General features: G+C 31.8%; 4 protein-coding genes across 8 annotated transcripts; 3 read left to right on the top strand and 1 right to left on the bottom strand.

Annotated features, from left to right (window-relative positions):
• Nucleotides 1–7,260: 7,260 nt before the first annotated feature.
• On the top strand, nt 7,261–8,938 carry LOC126682714 (transcription factor TCP20). Its single transcript, XM_050378459.2, has 2 exons — nt 7,261–8,568; nt 8,649–8,938. The coding sequence occupies exon 1, from the start codon at nt 7,433–7,435 to the stop codon at nt 8,372–8,374; it is 942 nt and encodes a 313-aa protein (XP_050234416.1). The 5' UTR covers nt 7,261–7,432; the 3' UTR covers nt 8,375–8,568; nt 8,649–8,938.
• A 7,169-nt stretch (nt 8,939–16,107) lies between these two features.
• Nucleotides 16,108–19,755, top strand: LOC126683177 (ACT domain-containing protein ACR6). 2 transcript variants are annotated; one of them, XM_050379016.2, is made up of 7 exons: nt 16,110–16,289; nt 17,421–17,466; nt 17,668–17,782; nt 17,867–17,934; nt 18,106–18,705; nt 18,911–19,015; nt 19,105–19,755. In XM_050379016.2, exons 1-7 carry the CDS (start codon nt 16,243–16,245, stop codon nt 19,444–19,446), a joined length of 1,323 nt encoding a protein of 440 aa, XP_050234973.1. In that variant the 5' UTR covers nt 16,110–16,242; the 3' UTR covers nt 19,447–19,755. The 2 variants fall into 2 exon arrangements, with proteins under 2 accessions (XP_050234974.1, XP_050234973.1); XM_050379017.2 differs by lacking the exon at nt 19,105–19,755 and having other exon boundaries at nt 16,108–16,289; nt 18,106–18,716.
• A 733-nt stretch (nt 19,756–20,488) lies between these two features.
• On the top strand, nt 20,489–25,990 carry LOC126681194 (pentatricopeptide repeat-containing protein At5g14080). Of its 4 annotated transcripts, none has more exons than XM_050376659.2 (5): nt 20,489–22,219; nt 22,391–22,836; nt 22,917–23,284; nt 23,399–24,191; nt 24,547–25,990. In XM_050376659.2, the coding sequence occupies exons 1-2, from the start codon at nt 20,563–20,565 to the stop codon at nt 22,696–22,698; spliced, it is 1,965 nt and encodes a 654-aa protein (XP_050232616.1). In that variant the 5' UTR covers nt 20,489–20,562; the 3' UTR covers nt 22,699–22,836; nt 22,917–23,284; nt 23,399–24,191; nt 24,547–25,990. The 4 variants fall into 4 exon arrangements, with proteins under 4 accessions (XP_050232616.1, XP_050232615.1, XP_050232617.1 ...); XM_050376658.2 differs by having other exon boundaries at nt 22,917–23,562; nt 23,653–24,191; XM_050376660.2 differs by having other exon boundaries at nt 22,917–24,191; nt 24,552–25,990.
• On the bottom strand, nt 22,838–25,866 carry LOC126681193 (cation/H(+) antiporter 15-like). Its single transcript, XM_050376656.2, has 3 exons — nt 25,615–25,866; nt 24,519–25,517; nt 22,838–24,151 (listed from the first exon to the last, which is right to left on the bottom strand). Exons 1-3 carry the CDS (start codon nt 25,864–25,866, stop codon nt 22,946–22,948), a joined length of 2,457 nt encoding a protein of 818 aa, XP_050232613.1. The 3' UTR covers nt 22,838–22,945.
• Nucleotides 25,991–26,229: the final 239 nt, after the last annotated feature.

The raw sequence follows: 26,229 nt of genomic DNA, 5'->3' as shown, positions 1-26,229 counted from the left end.
TTGTGATTTTAAGTTTGTGTAAAAATTATAATATTGATCTAGAAAAATTGTTTAGAGCTCAAATAGTTGAGAATCCGGATGAAGATTGAGATTGAAACTTAAAAGAAAGCGTTTTCGATCAATTCCGACCATAACGGAAGCTATGAATTTACCAGTGTGGCTCCTTCGCTAATTGATATCACATCATTGTAATGGTAATGTACGTAGAAATGGATTAAATGTGAAAATGAGAAGATATTAGAGCTTGACATATTATAATCGTATGCATCTTCTAAATTGTTCCTTTTTTCTCAATTATTAGTTTCTGCAGACTTAATTTTCTTCCAAAATAAATGCATCTCTCAACCACTCTTGTCTTCTTCAGTCTCTTGATCAAAGTTACTGGTTATAATTAAATTGTAGCAATCAAAATTATTACACATATTTTATATATATATATAATATAAATTTAAACCTCATGTCATGGTGATAGATAATTTTTAGCCTAGCCAGCTTAGCCAACATGAAATTTGAGAAGAAACCAACCTAACAACCAAAACCTAATATCTAGAAAGGAAGGAAAAAGAAAAAGAAAGTGAGTTGATTAAAGAAAAATAACATCAAAAAATATTATAAAATAATCAGTTTGTAATTGAATTAAAATTTATGATAAATTTTTAAAAATTCAAAATAAAATATTGTCATAAAATTGTCTGATGACAGTTTTTATCACAAATTCGTCTTAAGATTGTCTGACAAATTTCGGCATAAATTTCGCCATTACAAATCACTCGTTATTTATAGTGCAACGTCGAACACTCGAAAAGACGACGGCTCATCATATACCCTTGATTCCGGCCATGTTCTATACCAATAGTCCATGTTATAAGATCAAAGAAACAATTAAAGAGGTAATTTTGCTAAATGAAGGAGAAGAGAGCACTTTAAAAAACAACTTTAAATAAAGATATGAAGTAGAAGGCTTAAATGATTATGAAAACTTAATGTTGATCTAAATTGTATTTAATGGGAAAATAAGTCCTGAAGGACAAAGTTAATGAATATAAAAAAGCAAAGGCATTTTCCCATTTGAAGGTTTGAATTAATGGGATATATGAACATAAATTCAAAAATAGCATTGAAAAAAGGGACCTATTTTGTCTCCATGATGGGAAACACATATGACTACTAAAACAATCACCAACACACACTTATTCACCTTCCTTCATAATTATCATCATTTCAGTCTTCTCTGCATCAAACCAAAGTAATGAACTTATAAGACAAAAAAGATATAAATTAATTTGTGTAAAAATGATAAAGTCACTCTGTCTCCGTAATTAACAACTAACTAAACTCGAAACAGTCGATTTTTATTTTTGATAAAAAAACAGACTTTTTTCTATGACTCGTATATTCTCAGAACTAAAAAGTTACTTAATACTCTCTCCGTTCCAATAAAATTGTCCACTTTACTTTTATCACACAGTTTAAGAAAAGTAATTATTATTTATGAATTTTGTAAAAACTTTCTTACCTTTTTTTTATCATACCTCAATTTAATATAAGGTCCATTTGCAATTTACTTTCAATTTACTCATTAGTAGATTTTAAATAGGAATAATACAGAAAATTGAGTGTAAAATTAGTTATTTTTTGAAAGTTCACAAGAATTTAGGACAATTTTTTTTAAAGTGAACAACTCTATTGGAACGGAGAGAGTATGTAATTATCTTGGAAAGAAATGATAAATGACAAAATAATATTTATTTTATTTCTCAATGTGTTCAAGAAATCATGGATATATATCTCCATTATAGGTTATTTTATTTTTCAAATCAAAATATGTTCAAGCAATCAAGGATATAATCTCCATTATTGGTGAATAAAAATGTACATCCAAATCGAACCGAATCAAATTGAAATTTAATCCATTTGTTTCAAATTAAATAAACTAAATTCATATTAAAAAAACATTTGAAATCAAATCGAATCGAATAAATTGGTTTGGTTGGTTTTTCTGTGCGTGCCACTTGAACTTATGACACATGATCATTTAATCCAGTTTTTACTTTTTGACCAACTAACCCTAAAATTCTTTAGTTTTAAGTCAGATTATCCCATAATTGTATTTTTCAAACAGGTAAAATACAAATTGAAAGCGAGGGATGCGATTTTTTTAGAAAATTCCCTAATTGTTACGATAAAATTATCCTCAACTTATTTTTTTGCAATGCATTAATATGTTCTAAAAATGAAGAGTTTTGAAATTACTTATTTAAAAAAGTAAAATCGGATTAAATGTCCCTATGTCACAAGTTCAGGAGGCGCGCTGTTCCTTTGTTCTTTTTTTATTTTATTTGCACTAAAGCTTAACTTGATTGTCTATGTCTAAAACCCAACTAAACAAATTAATTCAGCTCATCTTTTAGATCGATTCTTTTATATTCAAAAACTAAATCAAACAAATAATAATAATAATAAATTTATAATATTAAATTGAATTAATTTGGATTTAGAATTAATTTTATATAAAATTACCATCTTTACACGTTTTTTTTTATTTTAATCATGTTTTTTAAAAAGTGTCAAATAAAATCACTACATTTTATTTTTTTACAAATCTATCACGAATGTGAAAATTCGGTGTATTTTTATTGACTGGACAACCGAAATCAACAAAGTAAGATGAAAGTATCTTTTGTGTTAATTAGGACCCAAGGTAGATTATGATATTTATTTGAGAGGAAAAAGACACCGGATTTTTTCATCGGTGATAGATTTGTAAAAAAATGAAAGGTGATGATTTTATTTCACACTTTTTAAAGGACATGATTAAAATAAAAAATATATAAAAATAATAATTTTATATAAAATTAACTTTTAGATTTATCGATTCTAGTTGGTTTGATTTTTTTTGGCACATTTTAATAGTAGTAACCAACGACTACATAGAAATTTCATGAAGTGGCATAAAAATTGAGTGAGTAAAAGTAAGTTTGGATTCAAATCACGTGTCACATGAAAATATTTCGGCCTAATTATTTAAAAAAACCCCACCTTGAAACAATTTTTCGTTTATACCCTGATCTAGGAAAAAGTTCATTTGTACCCTTTTTTTGATTTTTCGTTTTCAATTGTACCCAAATTTTATTTTTTGCCAATTTAATTAATTAAAGGATGAAAACATTAAAAATAATTAAATAGAAGGGTTATATCATCTTTTTTTATTTGAAAAAAATAAATAAGTTAAAAAAATGAACGATTATTTTAAGCTTTTTCTAAATAAAAAAAAGTTCAATTTAGTGCTTTAGGGTAGAGTTGAAAATGAAAAATAAAAAAAAGGGTACAAATGAACTTTTTTTAGGTCATGGTATAAACGAAAAAATATTATAAGGTGAGTTTTTTTAAATAATTAGGCCAAATATTTATCATTAGTATGCGTTTTCTCATATGTTGGAAAATAAAATAAATTAAAGTTAGTAATTCAAAGGTGCAATAGTTTTAAGTATTATTATATTTTACAAAATTTAAATAAAGACAATATAAGAAGATTAGATTAAAGACTGTGAATTATTAGAAATAAACAAGTATTTGAAAAATAAAAATGAATAATTATATTAAAAGAAATGGGTGTTTTTTTGAAAAATTAATTTCATTAGATATTAAATTTAAAATCTGTAGTTCTAAAAATGATTCTACTATCAATAAATCAAAGGTACTTTAGTAGGTCCTCTAAATTGAAAATGACTAAACAAATTGTGTTAACTTGTTAATGCATTATGGACATGAAAATTGATTGTTTCACCAAAATGGGTTACTTAGTGCTAATTTTGTTTAAAACTTTTTAACCATTTGATTAGTATTAATTAATAGGTGAGACTTTCTTTGATAGGTGATTTTTGTTTTATTTCTTAGTGCAAAGAGGAAAAAGATTTAATGATACAAAATCATACCTACACATGTAGCTACCTCAGCAATTCCAATCTTTTATCTCTCTCGGTAGGTCTGCATAAATTAGTATAATTAATTAATCGGAGATTGAGAGTTGAGAGATAATAAATGAACAAAGGTTCATTTCACCCTTACACATGACACGAAATATTAAATACACTCAAATTTATAAAAGTGGATCAAACAGACTCACAACTTAACAAATCGTATTAAAAACATCCCTAAAAGAGTGAAATACCACCTTCCCTAAACTTCGCAAAATCGGATCAATTTATCCCCCCCAGCCCCAGCCCCAGTTCCACCGGAAACCGCCGCATCCGCATGAAATTGTCGTCGACTTCGACACCAAGTCAACCACACCAGATACCACCGACCACTGTCGCTGTAAAAAAAATTCCCTACTGGAAATTCTTTTATACTTCACGACGAAGAACGAATTCCATGTGGGATCTGCTCTTCGCCAGATGGGTCTGCTCTTCACGATGAAGAGCAAACCAAATGTGGGCGCCAGAGTCGGTGGAAAAAATAATTCCGGCTATCGAAAAATATTTTTCTGGCAATAGTGATTGGTCAATTATTTATATTCCAAAATTTGAAAAAAAAAATAAGAAATCATTAAGTATTAATTTGAAGAATTGCAAAAAAAAAGATTATTTTAATTTTTTTATCATGGAGTGTGTGTTTCAAACGAGGGTTGAGAACGGATAAAAGTGGCCGAGGGATGAATTTGATCCGATTTTGCCAAGTTTTAGAGTTATCTGATCCAGTTTCACGGACTTGTGTATATTCGATACTTCGTGCTGAATTTAGGAGGTGAAATGATCCTTTGATCCATAATAAATCACTTTCGAGTTTGGACTGAAAATTGGGCATCTTTGTCATAGGAGAGAATTAAGGGAATTGGTGTCCTTTTCTTTGCGCTGTTTAAAAAAGCATCAAATCAAACTAGTTGGATTTAATTGCTTTGACAAGTGTGCATTTTGCCATAATTTCCTTGGCATAATTATTGGATAGATTAGTGGTATGTACCATATTTTTTTTTATATATGCATTACTACCAAATTTGATTTTATTTGAGGAAAAAGAATCTAACTTCAATCTTTTGAAATAATCATGTTGAATAAATTATTGAGTGATGCATTGCCCATAAAACTTCAACAACAAAAATACAGAAAGCATTGTTTAATGTTAATGAGTAATAATAAATTTTGACCAATTAACTATTACTATTTCTTAAATGATATATACGCCGGGTATTCAGTAGAATCGGATTCTTTACAAACATGAAAACATTCCTTCCGAAAAGAAAAATAGATAGTATAAGATTTTAAATTTATTTCGTCAAAAAAAGTTATTATCGAGACTTTAAGGATTATTTGTTTGATTCAAACGACAACAAAAAATTGATGTTTAACTCTTTTTTTTGATTTTCTTTCCTAAGCACCAAGACAATTATTCTAGTAATTTTATATGAAGTTTTAGTATTTTACCTTTACAATATGTTTTAATTTCTGGTCTACATAAATTAAACTATCGTACACAAATAAGCTTTGTACATAAACAAAGCTAATATTTTAAATGAATCTATATTTCTCCCAAAAATAATGAATGGAATATTTTATTAGTTGTTGAAAAAATTGCTAAGTTGAAACAAAAATTACTTATGTACTGTCAGAAATAACTTTTGAAAATTGATTTGGACCCACCAAATATATAGTATGCATGAAACTTCAAACAAACATGAAACAAGATCACATTCACAATAAAGAAAAGAAGAGGAAAGAAACCCATAATTCATGCAACTTTTATTTTTATTTGTTTGTTGATCCCATGCTTTAATTATTTTGCTACTTTAATTGTATTTTATGATATTTTTTCATAAACAATATTTTTTCTGATAATTATTTATAGAAAAACTTATTAATTAAAATTTTAATAATTTCATAAAATTAATATAAATTTTTACAATTTTACCATAAAATAAGACAAAATTACTCTGTTTTTTTTTAATATAAAACTAGTTATTCTTTATATGGACTTAGTTCATCTCGTATTAAACATTCATTTATTGTATGACACATGATAATATAATGATAATATATTAACCAATTAATATACTCCCTACGTCCCATTTTATTTGTCCACTTTCTATTTTCACACATATTAAAAAAAACATTAAATGCTAACAATTCTTTTTTTTTACCCTTTTTTAATTCTTGAGTTAATTTAGAATTACTATATTGAAAAAAGAAAAATAGTCAATACAATACTAACAACATTAAATGCCAACACAAATGTAAGAATAATACCATTAACATTAAGAGTAAAAGAGGAATATATGTGTTTATAATATAATTGTGACAATCATTTTGGGACATCTAAATATAGTATAATAGACAAATAAAATGGGACGGAGGGAGTATGTCATATCAATTTATACCAATATTTTACTACTATGGATATGGTATATAATAGTTGGTTCTCACAATTATTATTGTCATGTGTCACTCACGATAAATGAATGATTATAATTTTTATGTGATAAATTAGGTTTAAGTAAAGATTCAATCTGATCCCTTTATTTGTGATTTAGAATCAAATAACTCCCTTTCAGCTACTTTGATCAATTAAGAACAATACTCCTCAAGAATGGGGCAAAGAGTGAGTTAGAAGCAAACCCCACAAATCTACTCAAATGCAGCCAGATGGGAGCTCCTTGAGTTCCTTATAAGATATGGCACAATACTGTATAATTGCTCTTGTTGCAATAATGGCTTGCAAGGTAGACAACTACAAATTATGAAAGATACTGAAAAACCATAATCAAATTCAATTGGAATAGTTTTTTTTACTTACATACCCTTCAATGCACCTTGTCTGAAATGATGAAATGTGTTTTTAGTTGTAGTTCAAAGTATTTGCCAAAAAATCAAAATCTCACTATCAGATAAAGAGAAGTCAAAACTCAAAACAACCCCACAAATTACAGTGAAAAAAGTAACAATTAGAGTACAAAGAGAAAAGGTAAATAAAAGAAGAAGGAAAAACAGAAAAGAAAAAATTTGATTTTTCTTTTTGATTTTTCTTTATTGAAACTTGGAAGTGCATTGAGATTTTAATATTATAATCTGTTTTTCGTATATAGTTCCTGAGGTTTTCTGAACGAATTTTAATTATAAGACAATATTTTTAAATTTTTTACATTTTTGAGTAGTGGGTAATTCGTAGGAGACAAACTATAATTTTAAATTTTAAACGATTGTATGTATAAGTACAGTTGAATCTACGATCATATTTAAATTAAAAAAACATCTTATCAACTCAACTGCTTATTGGGGTTTATAATTGGTTTTGTTTGTCATGTCATCATCTTGAGTCTTCTTTTTCTTGCTAAAAACAGTGAAAACTCATGAAAGTTTAAGACTTTTGAATCCACCTTCTTCAATCCAAGAGGCCCCATCTTTTAATTTGTTTTAAAGTTGAGTTCTTTTTTCTGTTCATGGATCCCAATCCCAAGAACTCAACCCCAAAAAACCCTCATGAATTACCCAACTTCTTGAACCATCAAACCCTACCAAACCAAAACCAAACTATGGGGGAGAACAAACCAGCAAAGATCAAAGACTTTCAGATAGCAATTTCAGACAAAGCTGAAGAGCAACAGAAAAAACAGTTAGCGCCAAAGAGAAGCTCAAACAAAGACAGGCATACAAAAGTAGAAGGAAGAGGCAGAAGAATAAGGATGCCAGCACTTTGTGCAGCAAGAATTTTCCAGTTGACAAGAGAATTAGGCCATAAATCTGATGGTGAGACAATTCAGTGGCTGTTACAACAGTCTGAGCCCTCTATAATTGCAGCCACCGGAACTGGAACCATCCCAGCTTCAGCTTTGGTGGCTGCTGGTGGCTCAGTTTCACAGCATGGTGCTTCTTTATCAGCTGGGTTACACCAAAAGATTGATGATTTTGGTGGGTCCAGCAGTGGAAATTCTAATTGTAGGACCAGTTGGGGTATGTTAGGTGGCAATTTAGGGAGACCCCATCATCATCATCATGTAGGTTCAACAGGGTTATGGCCCCAAGTTGGTGGCTTTGGTTTTCAGTCATCATCTAGTGTTACTACTAGTAGTACTGGTCCAGTGGTGGCAGCAAATTTGGGGAGTGAAAATTCATCTTATTTGCAGAAAATTGGGTTTCCTGGCTTTGATTTGTCAGGAAATAATATGGGGGCTATGAGTTTTAGCTCAATCTTGGGTGCAACCAGTACTCAGCAGATTCCAGGGTTGGAGCTTGGTTTGTCTCAGGATGGTCATATTGGGATTCTGAGTCCACAGGCTTTGAGTCAGCTTTATCAGCAGATGGGGCAAGCTAGAGGGGTCCCTCAGCATCAGCATCAGCAGCAAAATCCTGCTAAGGATGATTCTCAAGGGTCAGGGGCTTAGATAGTTTGTAGTTTAGAGGATTTACTAGGCATTCTTGATGTTGAGAGAAAAACCTGAGTGATTTTTGTGTGATGCTTTTTGTATTGTATAATTGCTTTAAAGAAAAAGGAAACAAACCAAAAGAAATACTTGAGAGAATTCAATAGGATTTGGCTTTGTTTTCGCCACTTCGACAACCTTGTCTCCATAAACAGGTGCTTTTTTGAGTTTTTTTTATCTTGATTTTAGTTTTTAGTATGAAGTTGTTAATGTTTGTTATGGATCTTATATGCAGGTTGAATTGTGCACAGCGAAAAAGTTCGGATTTGGGCTTAACTTCTTATTAGTTCAGAGAGGTGTGTTGATTATAGTTTAAATTATTTTGTTCTTCACTTAATTTAAGATGGAGTGATGATCACTCTTTTTGTGAGATTTGCTTATATATTTGTCCAATTTACGTCATAGCACTACAAATCTTTTACTTCTCTGGTTGAAGAATACATTATTTTGTAAGGGAAGTGGCAAGTGCTTTTGACATTTGAGTGCCTTTTATATATATTTTACTTGCATCTTGTTTGCAGGAAATACAGTCTATATTTATCACCTTATAATGTTTAGATGAACCAGATTTTCGTCTCAGAAATGTATATCAAAAACTTCTTTATATCCGGGAACTAACTAGATTTGATATTAGACTATATGTTGCCTAAATTTTGAAATCTCTAATCTTGTTCTGTTCTTCTGTTATCTTTTGCATTTGCTATAGCTCATGTTGTTGCTCCCATAATGTTTGAAATATGTGCAAGTATTTTTTACTCTTAGATTCTCAGCTTTATGTAGGATTGCCTATCGGTGCTTTTTTTTGGAACGATACTTTTGATAGTCTTCATTTGCTTTCCAAATTGGTGAGTTACATTTGTCGGTCATTCTTCCACAGAATTCCCAGCTGGTTACTTTCTTAAGAAAGTGCAGTTGAGACGGTGCTAACGCTGACTAGCATCGGTCATGTGCCAGTAAGATTCCTAAAACTAGTTATTAAGAATTAACTTAGTCTTACACCGGAGCTTTTAAGTACATGTATCAACAACGTCACTAGCCTATGTCTCATATTTTTCTCCCAGTGAGAGACATATCAGTGAATATGAATAAGCTCTTTTAGGATTCAGGAAGCGATTTAACAAAAGGCATCGAGTCAAAATGTGAATAACGCTATTGAGCTTTCTTTCCGCTAAAGCTTAACAAGCATTACTCTTTGACTCAGATCAAATTTTGCAAACTTGTTTTGTTACATATTGTAAATTTTCATTAATGCTTCAATTATCTGTAAGCCGCATTGGTAGTATGGTACCTGGAGGAGCTGGTGGTATGGCGAGTTTTATGCATAAATATGTATCCACCAGATCAGAATGCTTCTCTCTGGATTCTTATAATGGCTAGTCGGAGTTCCTTAAATTGTGAGTCGAGTATTATTGCTTGATGATTGTAACCTGTATATTAAGCATGAAGTATTGGCAGGGAGTATCAAGTGGAAATAGATTTCTATACAGTCTTCGGACTTCAACTGTATTCAGCAAATTAGCTCGAGTTTTTGGATATGTCAATAATTGAGACTACAATAGTCGACATTCAAATAGCTTATATTTTTTCTTAACATGTTTGATCTCTAAAAAACCATGGCTACGTTATCAAGTTCTCTATTTTTCTGTTGTCATGATGCTCATTTGTTTTGGAACCACAATAGTTTTTGCTCATAATGAGTAGAATTACATGTGTGTAGGGGTAAGCATCGGCCAGTTCGGTTAAACTAAACTTTTCAAGAGGTATAACCAAAATCAAACCTACTTTTACTCAGAAATTCAATTGACTTGGTTGGTCAATTTGGTTCAGACCAAAGACTCCACACCCCTACTTATTTGTGTTCAAAACATATTTATCTTTATATTTCTGTTCTTTCGGGACTTATATATAGTTAATCTCAATACATTTCGCAGTGTGTTAATACGCAGTAGCATATAGTAAAGGTAATTGGTGCAGTGACCTGTGTGTCTATTTGTCAAAGTTATTCAATGTATGAGTTATAATCTTCAATATATATTCTACATGTAATGATTTTGATCATTGCATATCAAGCTTAAGCAATGTGAATTTCATGTATTTCACATGAAAGTAGTGTCAGATTGTAGGCAAATAGACTCATTATTTCTATGAATTTTCTTGTTTTATGCAAGTTTTGTTTAATTCTATCTGGTACTGTTATTGTTTTGGCTTACTGCAGATCCTACAGAAACTAAACTGATCTGCAGGTGACAAATTGTAAAGAGGAATAAGCTGACATATTACTTTTTCTGTAGACATTTTTAGCCTTTTTTTTATTGTCAATAAATGCAAGCGTACTGCAATATGTGAGTAATGAAAGTAGGGGTGTGCATTGGTCGGTTCTGTCACCGAACCAAAACCGAATTAACCGAAATTCATGTACCATTAAAAAAAATCATTTACTGCTATGCTATTAAATTGCGAGGTTGTGCCATGTCATATTTATAACAAGCTAATGGATATTTACGATATGAAATCTTTTAATTACTAAATTTTTTATTATTAATTTTTCCACGTGGCTAACGCGCCATTGGTTTGTTGCACGGATGACATGGTGCAACGGTTGCGTGTAATAATTTTTCTAGAAATTGCTACTTCTAATTTGATCTTCTCCTCCTAAATTTCACTCCATCTTCCATTTCAACCTTCAAAAGATATGTTCTATCTTTGCATACTTAGACATATTCATGGGCTGGATTTGGGGGAATTTGATTCAGAACTAACGGGCTTGGGGGTTCGAGTTTATGGAGGTTTACCTTTAATTTTTGGTAAAACTTAAAAACTATTCCAAAAAAATTAATCTTTAACATACGCTTTCTTTAAGTCCAAAAAAACTATTTTTACTTCAAAAATTATTTTTTTTACTTTTTATGCTTTTACTTTTACCTAAAAAAAATATTGTAAAAATATATCATTTAATTTACCGATACATCTTATAAGCATCGTTGATATACCTTTAGTACATTTTTGGTATGAAGTGTAAGAAGTTAAAGTTTTAGCTATGAAGTGAAAATATGGAGCGTAAAAAATGATATATGAAATTCTTAACCGAATATAGGCTGTTTTTAATTATTTTTTTTACCTTATTAATTAAAATTCAAATCCATTCAAAAAAAAAATTCAAATCCCTACGGGTTTGGGTAGAGCCGGACTTGAACCTAAAATTAGTGTTCAAATCCGGCTCAAGTGGATGGGCCTGGATGGGCTGAACGATATCCAGGCCCAAAACAAGTGACAATAAATTCCATTGCTTTTTATAATTTTAGAGGTGTGGAATGCATTTTTGAGATATCTGTTCTTCTGTAATGGAAGTTTCATATTTGGTTCTATTATTGACGATATCAAGTCTCTTATTCAAAAGTTTTCTAGCATTAATATTACTTTTACCTATAGATAACCTAATTTGGTCGTCACTCCGTTGCTCGGGGATCAAATTTCTATTATGGTCATTATGTTTGAGTTGGTATACTGCATGTTTTTCTTTGTAACTAACTTAGCTTTTATTTGCTTTTTTAATAGGGTTAATTGATAATTAAATCATAAACTTTAACCTAATTTACAATTACAACACGAACTTTGAAACTTGACAATGTCAGTAAACAACTTTCATTTTTTGGCAAATTGATACACCGACCAATCATGCAATGACACGTGGTGGTACATTACAATGTCCACGTCAGTGCTTTTTAGATTGGTGTACCGATTTGCAAAAAAAATGAAAGTTGGTTACTGAAATTGTCAGGTTTTAAAGTTCGTGTTGTAATTACAAATTAGGGTAAAGTTCGTGATTTAATTTGTAATTAACCCTTTTTACTACCATGTTCCCATTTTAAAAAAATAACAAACATGCATACGTACGTATGATCTGTATGTGCTCTATGTAACTACTTCACGATGGCAGGTTTGAACGTACTTAGACTTTTAGAGTATATAACGTGTAATTATTCACTTTACACATTTAATTTTCAAAATTTATTATTAATATACAATTTAATAATATAATTTATTTCGCTTTAAACATTTTATTTACGCGCTTTAAAAAGTTAATTTAAATTTTCGTAAAGTTATACTAAAATATATATCATTTATAATTTTTTACTAAAGCTATTAGGAGTCTGCCATTTATTATTTCATCTTCGTATCGAATATGACATGTCATTAAGAAATTTAAAAATATTCTAATTTTTTACTCTCATTTTAGTAGGGATTTTCATTTTTCAGTTCTATTACTACTTGACTGTATTTAATTATTAATTAATTAAAAAAATTAATGAGCTAAAATTAAAGTTCATTAACAAATATATGTAATAAATTGCTTCTCAATTTAGTTTTGTTAGTGTTCATTGTTAAAATTGAGTAACATATATATAAACTCCTCATCAGCAAACTAGAACTTGTGGTAATTATAAAATAAATTAAGAAAATAAACGATAAAGACATAAGAATCCTAAAAATATCTATAAAGGAAAAGTGCATGATGATGTAACTATAACTTATAAGTTGATTGATTCAATCTTGCAGCTTGCAAAATTGGACACTTGGATCCTCTACTTGATTATTCCAGAGGGACCCTGTTACATATTTTGTTTTATAAAATATTTCTTCAATGTTAGTTTTTAAATATAATTACAAAATATATTTAAATATTATCTATGAATCTATGAGTTTTAAATAATATATATATATATGTCATTTTTTTTATTTATTGGAAAGGGAGCATTTGTGAAAATTTAAACACACGATCTAGTAAAATGCTGCACAGCGTTTATATTATTTGAGTTATAATTCATTTGATAATAATATATATCATTTTTTTTGAAATGATAATATATTATTATTATTATTATTATTATTATTAAATTACACCTTTGACACCTATTATAGGTTCGAAATCAATTTGAAACTTGAATAGTAAATTTAAATTCAATTTTTAACTTTTTTACGGTATTTATATATGGTTCCAATTAAGCCATTTCGTTACTATCTATGCATCTGAACTAAATCTATCAGGCTTGAATATTCGTTCGATCCGTCAAAATCAGCCCATTCGTCTGAAATTTAACAGTTAATTCTTATTTAATCTGGTCCGAATCAGATCCTGTTATATGATTTTGATAGGCGAGCTAGGATTGTCATTATTATATAATTTTTTACGTAGTCCATAAAAACCCGATCTGAGTATAAAAAGTAAAAATAAAACTCAAACTGAGTTCAGACTTATATAAAAAAAATCAAATTTAATTAGACCCGATTCGAATCCGATCAAACCCGATCCATGAATATGTCTAGGCTACACCGCCAATTCCTATCCATATGATTATGGTGTCTTTTCTCATCCTCACTAGGGCGGCTCTTCAATTTTCATATAAAACTTACATTAAGTATTTATTCGAAAAAGGCATTTTCTTCCTTTATGCCCACCAAAGAAAAGAAGTCACCTCATCGGATATATATTCCACATATTTCTTCCACCGAATCTATATATAGCTGGCTGTTTCTAATTTTTTTTATTCAAAAAATATATACAGATTTTCTAAAAAAAACAAAAAAAATCAAATTAATCTATGTTTAATTCATTAAATATGTCCAAAAAAATAAATATTTTATACTATAAAATATCAATTTTTTTATGTTGGTTCATAAAATAACAACTTCACAAAATTAATATTTCATAATTTTACGGAATAAATATCATTTTCAAAAAGTAAAAAATAATTATTCTATTTTATACTATTACATTCCATGAACTAATCATCGTTTTAGATTAATATGAGTTTATTTCATAATCTACTAATACTAGTTATAATTGTTTTGTCCATAAATATATAAAGATTTGATCTATATAAAACAAATTAAAGTTTTTTCTTTTTTGGGAAAAAACAAATTAAAGTCAAAAAATATGTTACTATCATTTAAATAAAAGTATGTCAAGTGTGTATTATTTAAACTCGTTTGAAAATGATTTATTAGAAGATGGAACAAATCATTTATCTTTAAATTATAAGAATTTAGACAACTCCACGTTTATAGCTTCTATATCACTCCTCTAATTATCAATTGTTTTTTTACAAAAATAAATTTATCAGTTGTTTGATTTCATTGGATAGCGGTCCATATGTTCATACTTCATCTATCTACAACCCAGTCAAGTTGCTACACTAGTTCCTTATCATGCTTATTTTAAAATAATGAAATATAGTCACTCCAATCTTTGAATTAATTATAAAATGAGTTTATAACTTAAATTTTAATCCCTTTTAACAATTTAGTATTAACCGTGAGTAGAGAAATAATTTTACAATCCAGCTAACCAATTTGTTTATACGGCTGAAGTTTCTAATTAATAATCTTATACTCGAGAGTAGCAACTCACTAAGATATGGATTTTTATTTTTAGATTAATTGACACATTCAAGACCTCAAGCTTAAGGTGACCTTAATAGTATAATTTACTCATTCAAACAATTTAAAAATATGAACTCTACATAAAATTTATAAAAAGACACGAATAATTTTATAATATAATTTCGAATATCAAATACTGTAATTTAGTAAATAATTAGAAAAGGGCTTTGCATCGTTAAGCGGTGCTTCTTATAAAACCTTCTTTAAAACTCTAAACCATTGGTGTTTGGATTTGGGGATGAGGTGATTTTCTGATTCCAACCGGAAAATCACCTCTTTTTCTCTATCAGTACGTATCTGGAGTTCTTTTTTTTTAATGACTAATACCATTTCGGTTTTAAAAATCAGTGTCTTTTATCATTTATGTTGTTATTTTTCGCTAGTATGAGTATATATTTGAATCGGTAAAATTTTATAGTGTTTGTTTATATTTCAAATATAATATTCTTGATGATTCAAGTTTTTTGGTTCGTTTAGATGTTTTTATGTTTGTTCGAATTTTAAATTAAATATCTTAAATGAATTAAATTTTTGATTTTAACAAAGTCATAAAAGTGTAGTTGAAACAGAGCAATTAAAAAATAAATCTTTTAAAAAAACAAATAACATCATAGATTTTTAACATGTAAATCCTACATATTACTATAGCCTTCAAAATGCCATTTTTCATTTTATTTTTTTTCTAATAGATTAATTGTTCAATTTAGTTGATTTTTATTTTTTTATCAATTGATTTACAACGATATTTTAAAATTAATCCCAAAATAAATATTCCAGTTAAAAAATAATAGTTTAACAATATAATTTTAACGTATATCCTTCCATAAATTTCCCAATAGAAATATGACTTTCTTTTATTCCGTATAAACAGAAAAATATGTTTTTCTTTTATTCAGCGAAAATTTTAATTAAAAACAAAAATAAATATGACGTGTGCAGCAAATGGCGGTCACCTCACCTTACCCGCTGGAACATTGCCGCCAAAAACACCCGCAAAAAGCAGCCCATCAAAACTCGCAAACTACAACACTATCCACCCGACACGTGGACACCGCCACGTCACTTTTCACTTCCACTTCACTTTCTCACTGACAGTCCCACCTCCTAGTTACTTAACCGAATATTTTAGCATCATCTGAATTTGTTAACCGCTATCTTATCCACTAAAAAGCGGACACGTAACATATCGGTTACGGTTAAAAAGGGAGATTTAAAAGGTCTCTCATTTGCTGTTTTTAGTATTTTTTAGTTTTAATTTTTTTCTTCTGTCTATCTTATTTTTGTTGTCCTTGAATTTTGGAGGATGATTAATTCTGTTTAATTTCTTGGTTTTTCTTTTAAATTGTTAATTCTTCAAAAGGGTTTTTAATTATTTTTTTAGAGGAGTCATGGATGATGAGTATGCTAAGCTTATCAGGAGGATGAACCCACCAAGGTACTGATTTTTTAATTTGTTCTTGGTCGCAGGTTTTGTTGAGTTCTAAGGATTTGATCTAGGTAGAACAGATACTTCATTCAATCAACGTGTTCCGTTGTGGAAATATTTTGTACACTTGACACTTCGGACGCGAAATTTCACCTTTTATATAGAAACCTTAAATTAATACCATTTCGCAGTGTTTGTGTCATAAGTGTCCCGTGTCTGTTTCCGTGCTACGTAGGTTTTGATTATGTTGAAGGAGGAGATGGATGAGAATAAATGAAATAGATTAGCTAAATTTGTGAATTTTTTTGATGAAATAACTGTTTTTTATATTTTTCATTGCCAAAAATTTTATCAAAGTTTATGTCTTTGATCTAGAAGAAATTATGCAACTCAAAATATTGTTTTTACTAATTTTGTTAATAGCGACTGAGGATTCACAGCCCCTTAAGCAATCTTTCAGTTTAAGAAAATCTAAGGTTTTAGCGAATTATGTGCCTGCTTTTTCTTTCTAGGCCTAATCACTCAAAAACCCCTCACCTTTAAACTTTTTTTCAATTCCACCCCGACGTTGAAAATTTGTCAATTTTACCCACTTTTGAATTTTCCATTTTCAATTGTACCCCAATATTTTAATTTTCGTTAATTTTTTTACTTAAATGATGAAATCATTCAATTAATTAAGTTTAAACATGAAATTAAATTCTTTTTTATTCAAAAAAGTACAAATAAGTCCTTTATTTTTAAAAACTAACTAAAAACCATAATCAAATTAACACTAATTTAAATTCTTAATTAATTTAACTAAATTTAAATAAATTTTAAAAATATACAATTAATATATGCGAGACATGGAGAATGTTTTAAACAAATTTCCAAACGCAAAAGACGTTAATTTAATTTTTCAGGGTACAATTGAAACACAAAAATGCAAAATAGGGTAAAATTGACAAATTTTCAACGTCAGGGTATAATTGAAAAGGGGCTAAAAGGTCGGGGTTTTTTAAGACATTAGGCCTTCTTTCTACTTATCTTAGTTCTGCTTTTAATTGCTTTGGTTAGTTCAATTTTGAGTAAAGGGTCAATCCGGGCTCTGAACTTATGACTCGGAATCAAATTAGTCTAATGTTTTCTTCTTTGCAGAGTTGTAATTGACAACGATGCTTGTGAGGATGCCACTGTTATTCAGGTAAGCCTCAGGATTTTTGTTTTCATGATTTTGATGCATGTAGCTGCACAATATGTTACTCTAATTTCGGCTGGTTGATTGAGAATTTAAGTCTATTAAATCTTGGTCAAATTAGCTTATCGATGTAATTAGAGTCATCGATCTATTTGTTTATTTTCTCTGACTGTATTGAGTTATGCTGAGAATTGATTTTGTTTGTAGGTTGATAGTGTGAACAAGCATGGAATATTACTTCAGGTTGTACAAGTGCTTACTGACATGAACCTTGTAATAACAAAAGCATATATATCATCTGATGGAGGATGGTTTATGGATGGTGAGATTTCGTCTTCAATCACTTACGTTACAATGGAACACGAATTGGTTATGTTTCTGATGTTTTTCTCTCAATTTTTCTCAGTGTTCAATGTGATAGATCAAGATGGCAACAAAATCAGAGACAAGAAGACCATTAGTTATATTCAAAGAGTAATAATTTATATGCTGCTGCTCCTTTTCATTTGTTATGATACGTTTTTCGCTTAATTATTTGATCCCTGAGATATTAGTAAAGCAATCTTTGACTTGTTTATGTTTCATAAACACATTGTTTTTGACACGTCCTAGCATTTCGACATGTTTTTGACTTTGATTCTGTAGAGACTTGAAAATAATGCGAGCTTTGCTCCTTCATTGAGAGGGTCCGTTGGAGTGATGCCCTCGGAAGATCATACATCAATTGAACTCACCGGTTCCGACAGGCCTGGTTTACTGTCGGAAGTATGTGCAGTTTTGACAGATCTCCGCTGCAATGTGGTAAATGCTGAGATATGGACTCATAATGCAAGGGCAGCAGCTGTAGTTCATGTCACAGACGATGCCACAGGACATGCTATTAAAGATTCGAAGCGACTCTCAACGATAAAGGAATTACTTTGCAATGTTCTCCAAGGAAACAATGATTTGAAGGCAGCAAAAATGAGTGTTTCACCACCTGGGATAACAAGTTGGGAGAGACGATTGCATCAGATCATGTTTGCTGATCGGGACTATGAAAGAGCTGAACTAGGGAGTGACGACGAGGATAAGAGCTCAAGACCCCATGTTACAGTGTTGAACATCGAGAAAGATTACTCTGTAATTACTATGAGGTCAAAGGATCGCCCTAAACTGTTGTTCGACATTGTTTGCACTTTAACCGACATGGAGTATGTCGTCTTTCATGGAATGGTCAACACAGGAAAAATGGAGGCTTATCAGGTATGAATCAGGTCCGAAAACATCTTTCTTTAAGTATATGTATTTTATTAGCTACCATTATTTAATAGTTTATGAGAATTGATCTATTTCCGTCTCAGGATGGATCTTCGATCTTAATTGAGCTCAGCATAACATGCTATATTTCTTAATGCCTAGTTAACTAGTTTTCTCTTGCGTTAATCAGAATTGCTCCATTTTCTTGTAGGAATTCTACATTCGACATGTTGATGGCCTCCCCATAAGCTCAGATGCTGAGCGAGAACGCGTTATACAGTGTCTTGAAGCTGCAATCGAAAGACGAGCAGCTAAAGTATGAACAATGAATTTAAGCTATAACTTCACTTTCATCTCCACGATTTGATCTTTTGGTATTGACTTATACAATGCTTGATCATACAGGGACTTGAGCTCGAACTCTGCATAGAGGACCGAGTTGGGCTCCTCTCCGACATTACCAGAACATTTCGAGAAAACAGTTTATGCATCAAAAGAGCAGAAATCTCGACAATATCCGGTAAAGCCAAGGACACATTTTACGTCACAGATGTGACCGGTAATCCAGTTGATCCCAAGATTATTGATTCAATCTGCAGACAGATTGGACAAACTAAGTTACAGGTGAAACATAACTCAACTCTTTCATCAAAGCCTCCACAGGAAACTACATTCGGGTATCTATTGGCGAACCTGTTCAAAGCTCGAACGTTCTACAATTTCAAGCAAATCAGATCATACTCATAATTTATTTGCTTAAAGTTTTCATCAGTTTACATTTTGTACAGAAATCTTAGATGTATAACTCAGCAGAAAAAGATACACATAGCAGGCTTCAAGAAACAATGTCAAAGGCAGAAATTGGACTAATATAAGGTTTACACCAAAGTGGTTAATGTAAATATCATGATATTGTATAGAATTATCACAAGATTAATTACTAGATATTTGTAAATAGTAAGGGGATTATTTGTACATATATAGTAAGATTGCATATGATAATTAGTTTGTACAGATACTTAAGTTTAATGAAGAAAAGGTGTTGGAAATATTGTACATGGAAGTCTCTACCATATGATAATCATATCTTCAATACACTAAACTATCTTTTTATAATGTTATTCAATTTTTTTACAAATTTATCATAATTTTAATCTTTTATTGCAATTGTATCCCAGTTTTAATTGATTTAGAGTGTGCATGATTGCTGATATAATTGTGATGCCATGTTAGATAAGCTAAATTATAACTACACATGATTCATACATCACTCATAGAGTCGTGTCAGTAATTTCATACAACTCTAAATTGTGTTGAAAAATGAAACACAATTATATATGATTAAAATTAGAACAAACTAGTCAAATAAAAAAAGTTTTGTTAAAGTTTTAAATATATCAAAATATCTGTTTTTTTAATACTTGGCATTTTATCTATGGTCAATTTTTAATTTAATAATATTGATGAAGTACCCAGTAAACGGTTAAATAAAAATTAAAACACTCAAAAAATGTGTTACATATTCATCAAGGGAAATTATGTAGTGCAATTATTCACTACTAAAATTGCCTACTAAAATTAGCATTCGTTACATTGCTATAAGTGTTAATTCTCAAATTAATTACACTTTTCTTAAACTTAGATACAAGACTAACTTTTTATTAATTATGATAAAAAAAAAACTTGCTATTAATTGAAACATATATACATGATTCAAATTAAAATAAAAAGACTTATATAACACTTCAATAAATCATGAGGGGTTCTTTTACTAATTTGCCTCTTTTCCATGACGAAGAAGTTTTAAACTTCTAAAAAAGATTGGCGCGTTTAGCTAACTGTCAACTCACCATTTTCAAAACCATGAAATCCGCCTCCGAGTTCGCAACTCGGATAAGCCGAGCTCTTATCTCCGCATCAAACAACACAATCCCCGCACAAATTCGACCATGGACACAATCACTCGAGTCAATCCTCCACAAAATAGTCTCCCGTGACTCACTGAATCCGTCACTCGTTGCTCAGGTTATCGACCCATTTCTCTTAACTCACCACTCACTCGCACTCGGGTTTTTCAATTGGGCATCACAACAACCTGGGTTTACTCACAATTTACTCACTTATCATTCAATTCTGAAATCCCTCTCACTCTCACGTCAATTTAATGCAATTGGGCACGTCTTAAAACTGGTTAAAACCCAGAAATTGACTCTCAATTCATCAACTAATCGTAATGTAATCAGCTCTTTAATCAAAGGGAGAAAAACCCAGACCGCTTATTTGGTTTTTTATGAGGTTAAGTCACAGATTTTAGATATTGGGCCGGAAATTTGTAACTCGCTGTTAGCTTTGTTAGGTTCTGATGAGAATTTTGGTAATGGGTTGAAAGTGTTTGATGAAATGCTTGTGAGAGGAGTTGGTTTTAGCACTGTAGGTTTTGGGGTGTTTATATGGAGATTCTGTAGAGGGGGCGATTTAGGTGAAGTTTTGAGTATGTTAGATCGAGTTAAGAATGGTAATTCGGAGATTAATGGGTCGGTTATTGCGGTTTTGATTGTTCATGGACTTTGTCGAGCTTCTCGGGTAAATGATGCTTTGTGGGTATTGAATGAATTGAGGGTTAGAGATTGTAAACCTGATTTTATGGCGTATAGGATCGTGGCTGAAGCTTTTAGATTATCGGGGAGTGTGGCTGATGTGGATAAGGTGTTGAAGATGAAGAGAAAGTTAGGGGTGGCACCGAGGAGTAGCGACTATAGGGAGTTTATTTTGAGTTTGATTGCGGAGAGATTGGTGGTCGAAGCTAAAGACCTTGGCGAAATTATTGTTAATGGGAATTTTCCTATTGAAGTTGATGTGCTGAATGCTTTGATTGGATCAGTTTCCGGAATTGACCCTTGTTCTGCCATGTTGTTCTTTCGTTATATTACTGGAAAAGGGATGCCACTCACTCTTTTAACTTTGAACAACTTGAGCAGACATTTTCTTAGGCATGGAAAAGTTGATGAAATGTTGGAAGTTTATAATGTCTTGTCGGAAAATGATTATTTCTCTGATATGGAGAGTTATAATGTGGTATTCTCGTTCTTTTGCAAGGCGGGCAAGATAAGAGAAGCTTATGGGATTCTTCAGGGGATGAAGAAGAAAAGGCTTGGTCCAGATATCTCAATGTACAATTGTTTAATGGAAGCATGCTGTAGAGAAGATCTAATGCGTCCTGCTAAAAGGCTTTGGGATGAGATGTTTGTAACTGGATGCGGAGTGAATTTGAAAACTTACAACATCCTTATTGAAAAATTCTCAGAAATTTCTGAAGTTGAAGAATCTCTGAGGCTCTTTAATCACATGTTGAAAAAAGGGATGGCACCTGATGCTACAACCTACACATGCATTCTTAAAGGGCTTTGTCAAGAGACCAAGTTTGATGCTGCTGTTGAAATCTTTTGTAAATCAATTAATCAGGATTTAATGCTAGCACGAAGTATATTGAGCACTTTCATCATAAACCTGTGCAAGGAAGGTATGCTTATTTTTAAACTCAACCATATTTTTGTGTATGTGTTTGTATTTCGAGGTTCATTGGTTCAATTATATCATTTCATTGTTGTTATTTCTTTTCAATCATCATTTCTCTGTTGCTTAAGGCTTTACTACACAGTCTTTGTTTACTGATGTACTTATGGCCGCGTAGGTCAATTCCTTGCAGCTTCCAAGCTGCTTTGCGGCCCTGCTTATGACATAAGCCATTCAGATTCCCATGTTGTTTTGTTGAAATGTTTAGCTGATGCAGAAGAGGTTGCCGTTGCTCTTGAACATCTCAAGTGGCTTCAAGATACCTCACCTCCCGTGTTGCAAGTCATTTCTACTGAGCTTTTGGCCTTGCTTTCTTCTTCTTCAAAACCAGAATCTATCGTTTGCTTGCTTCAAGCTGTTTCTAAGCAATCTTTGGAATCCAATGGTGACTCTTGGAAGCATTTTTACCAAAATACATTCAATTGATGAAGCTAAGCTTGAAGTGTAAATTTTGTCTCCATAGAAACTGCATTTTGAGAATTTGGCTAGCATGTTATTTCTTCATGTTATTCCCTAATTTGGATGGACTAAGCTGAATCAAAATTAATCATCTGAAGATAAAAGGTAAGTAACAACCATCAGACTGTTTGAATATTTGTTTTCTTTCATTTTTTTGTGTCTAACTAACTACCATGCACATGTAGATCACATGTCATATTGCTTTCAACGCAAACTAAGCGACTCTACTATAAATTGGAAGATGATCTGATTCGTCATCTCTATCAGTTCTTCCACTATCCTGTCTAAAAGTCTGACCACTTTGCCTTGCTATATTGGTGTGTTGTTGCACCACCAAGATTGTGGTGTTCACCATGAACTGTGCTGAAGCAAACACATCTCCTATTGTTCCGAGCTCCTTGAGATCATTCCAATCTACAAGCCCTGATAATAGTTGTGATTTTTTATCGTGATGCTTACCCACTATGATAAGATCATAAAGGTCTTGCATTGATTTGATGACAGAAATAGTCCCTGTTCCGTCCATGACCACCTCCTCTATGTACATCACTCGGTAATTTCCTGCTGTAGCACTTCTAATTTGACTCACCATTTCATTATCAAGCTTCCTTTCAGTTGTATCATCGCTGGAAATGCTTCCGTTCTCAAGTAGCCGTATTATTGTCAGACTGATATTTGGATGTCCAGTCATTCGTGATGCTATGGCCAGTGCCTCCCTGTCATCAGGTCCGCCCAAAAACATAACAGCAACACGGTAATTAGAATGGCTGTTCAAGATAGATTTTGGAGCATTCAGGAGCCCATGGTTAACAAGGATTGCAGTAGAGCAAGGTGCTTTTTCGAGGATTTTCATGTTTGTCATCTTAATGTTTTTTCTGCTCAAATCAATTGCACCGTTTACTTGGAATCTTTTGTGGAAAGGTATTATAACAAGGGAAGCCCTCCTGTCTAGCGCCATTGTGCAAGCATCATCATACATTGATTTAGTAGGACAAATTGCAGTAAAAGGGTAAACCATAACAAGACCATGGTTTTTGTTCTCAAAGCTTCTGAATGCATTGATCACGTGTTCGGAGTGTTTTGCCTTCTTAGAGGTTCTTCTGCTCAGCTTGTGGGGGATGAGTAGGGCATTCACACGGCCAGCGAGGTCAATAAAGTGAAGAATGTAAACATATAAAGGGCTTCTTTTTGTTGGATTTAAGGCCTCAAGGAGGTCGATGGCAGCAGGAGCATCTTCATTGTCGTGAATACAAACTACCACCCTGAGTTCAAAGTTGGGTTTTAAGTTCAGTACCGTTCTTTTCCTGTAAACAGCATACCTCCTCGAAGGATCATATAGGCGTTTTATGACGGGTGTGATAGCACCTGTTATGAGCATCATGGATATGCACATTATCACAAAAGTCTCGCTGTCAATTGCCTGCACATAATTAGAAAGTCGACGCATTACATTAGTTGAGGTACGATTATTTATATATATTTATCAAGGATGCATTTATGGATGTTTGTTGATGATTATATGTAGTGTTCAATATTAATTGCACTTCAATGCGGTGGTTCAATACTGTTCATGGTGAATTTTGAACAATTACTATTTCTCCCACATATTAGCTTTCTTTAACTAAAACCCTTTATGAAGAGGTTTCAGACTTTTAAGTCATATAAAATATAAATGTCAAAGGGCAGATAGTGATATTTCAAAATTGAGGGGGAAACCGGTAGTTCGGACCTAAACTCATGGGGTAATAGTAATTAATCCTAAAAATTATGAAATAGTATTAACTTACAGTGTTTCTCTTCAACATTTTAAACAAGCCAAGCTCAAGCACACCCTGGACGTTCATGACAAGGCCGAGTGCTGCAGCATCCTTGGTTGGGATATTGGTGAATCGAGCAACTACAAATGTTCCGATGAACTTCCCAGAGGCACTGATGAGGCCAATAGATTGCACTATCAGGTAATTTTTCAACTTAATGCTGAAGATATCAATTACTAGTCCATTTTTAACCAGGTAGAGGGGCATAAATATCCAATTACTCAAAATATCAAGCTTATCTACGAGGGTCGAACCTATTGGTCGCCCTGCCGGTATAGTAATGCCAAAAATAAGAGGTCCTAAGTAAAGATGCAAACCGAGAGTATGACTGAGGAAACCAGTGACGAGAACTGTTAAAAGTAGCCAGATCACATAGCTCTCTTTCAGCGGCTCTCCCTCCGGATTATTCTTTACCATCCACATGACTCCAGGACGAAGGACAAAAAAAATAACAATGAGAAGGACAATTGTGTTAAATAGCGTTTGAAGTGCTCGGAAGTTGTCTCCTGGCGATTGTTGCAACAACACATTAATTGTCGTCACAGTGAAACTGCAAGCCCCGGCTACAAAGGAAGCAGACAAGGCTACTCTTCCGAATTCGGAATTTATAATCTTGAGCTCTGCCAAAAAGTAAGCAACCACTTGAAAAGAATACACAGACAACGCTTGTGCTACCGCCGGAAGTGATCGAGCAATATTCTTGTCTATATCGAAATGTGATAATATGAAAAAACTTGTGGAAACGCTGGATACCATCGGCACAGCGACCCCAAAGAACCCTAGAGCAGCAGCCTTTCTGTCAAGATATTTGAGTATCCACGGATCCGTTTGTACTCCGATAAGGAAGAAATACAGTATGAAGCCGAAAGAAGCCACAATGTCCAGCATTATGAATCCTCTCACCGGGAAAAATGTGTTTGCCAGAAAGGGACTCCTGCACATAACCGACGGACCTAGAATTATGCCTGTCTGAGAAACTGCAAATCAATAACCCGAAATAGAAAATTGCAGAAGAAAAACTGTACGAAACATTGAACAGATGAAGATTTGTAGGTTTGGGGCTTACAAGCATTTGTCTGACCACAATGGGCAAACCAAGTGGCCTGAAAAGTTTAGTAACGAGCAGAAAAGTTCCACAGGATAGAGTCATTTGAAAGAGAAGCAGAGGAACCCAATAAGACAAGGGATCTGAATGATTAAAAACTCCTCTTGAAGATATCTTTGCTAAACTTGTGCAAATTGTAGTTATATTCTTTTCTCCATTCAAATAACCTGCAAATATTGCTATATCTTCAGGTTCCGTAATAATCGAACCCATCGCGAATGATCGATGAGGACGATAATGATTACAACGAATCGACCAACCAAATGATCAAAATTTTCAAAGATATGAATGATGAAATAATAATAATATTACTTGTTCCTGGATGTTAACAATTAAATTGAGGTTTCTTTCAATTTAGCAAAAATAATTTGCTGCTTTTCTCCTCCATAAATAGTTGCTATTTTCTAGCAAATCATTTCTATGTTTAGGCTCCAACTAGACATCATTTCAATATATTTTTTTAAGGGAATATGAAGAAATTGGGAGATTTTTTTTTACCAAAGATTGGAATCATGAAATATGTAGTCAACCAGTCAAATATCAGAAAATTAAAGGGTAATCTACACAAATCCCTCA

Source organism: Mercurialis annua, linkage group LG5 (genome assembly GCF_937616625.2).
Source record: "Mercurialis annua linkage group LG5, ddMerAnnu1.2, whole genome shotgun sequence".
Taxonomy (NCBI): domain Eukaryota; kingdom Viridiplantae; phylum Streptophyta; class Magnoliopsida; order Malpighiales; family Euphorbiaceae; genus Mercurialis; species Mercurialis annua.
This window is presented reverse-complemented; position numbering and strand designations above follow the sequence as displayed.

Excerpts from the sequence above, each read along its gene's own strand:
- LOC126681193 (XM_050376656.2), bottom strand. The coding sequence starts at position 25,866 with ATGGGTTCGATTATTACGGAACCTGAAGATATAGCAATATTTGCAGGT. Across the intron at positions 25,518-25,614 it reads TTGTGGTCAGACAAATGCTT|ACAGGCATAATTCTAGGTCC; the intron begins GTAAGCCCCAAA and ends GCAGTTTCTCAG. Across the intron at positions 24,152-24,518 it reads AAATGTTGAAGAGAAACACT|GCAATTGACAGCGAGACTTT; the intron begins GTAAGTTAATAC and ends AATTATGTGCAG.
- LOC126681194 (XM_050376659.2), top strand. The coding sequence starts at position 20,563 with ATGAAATCCGCCTCCGAGTTCGCAACTCGGATAAGCCGAGCTCTTATC. Across the intron at positions 22,220-22,390 it reads CATAAACCTGTGCAAGGAAG|GTCAATTCCTTGCAGCTTCC; the intron begins GTATGCTTATTT and ends ATGGCCGCGTAG.
- LOC126683177 (XM_050379016.2), top strand. The coding sequence starts at position 16,243 with ATGGATGATGAGTATGCTAAGCTTATCAGGAGGATGAACCCACCAAG. Across the intron at positions 18,706-18,910 it reads GAAAAATGGAGGCTTATCAG|GAATTCTACATTCGACATGT; the intron begins GTATGAATCAGG and ends ATTTTCTTGTAG. Across the intron at positions 19,016-19,104 it reads TCGAAAGACGAGCAGCTAAA|GGACTTGAGCTCGAACTCTG; the intron begins GTATGAACAATG and ends TTGATCATACAG.
- LOC126682714 (XM_050378459.2), top strand. The coding sequence starts at position 7,433 with ATGGATCCCAATCCCAAGAACTCAACCCCAAAAAACCCTCATGAATTA.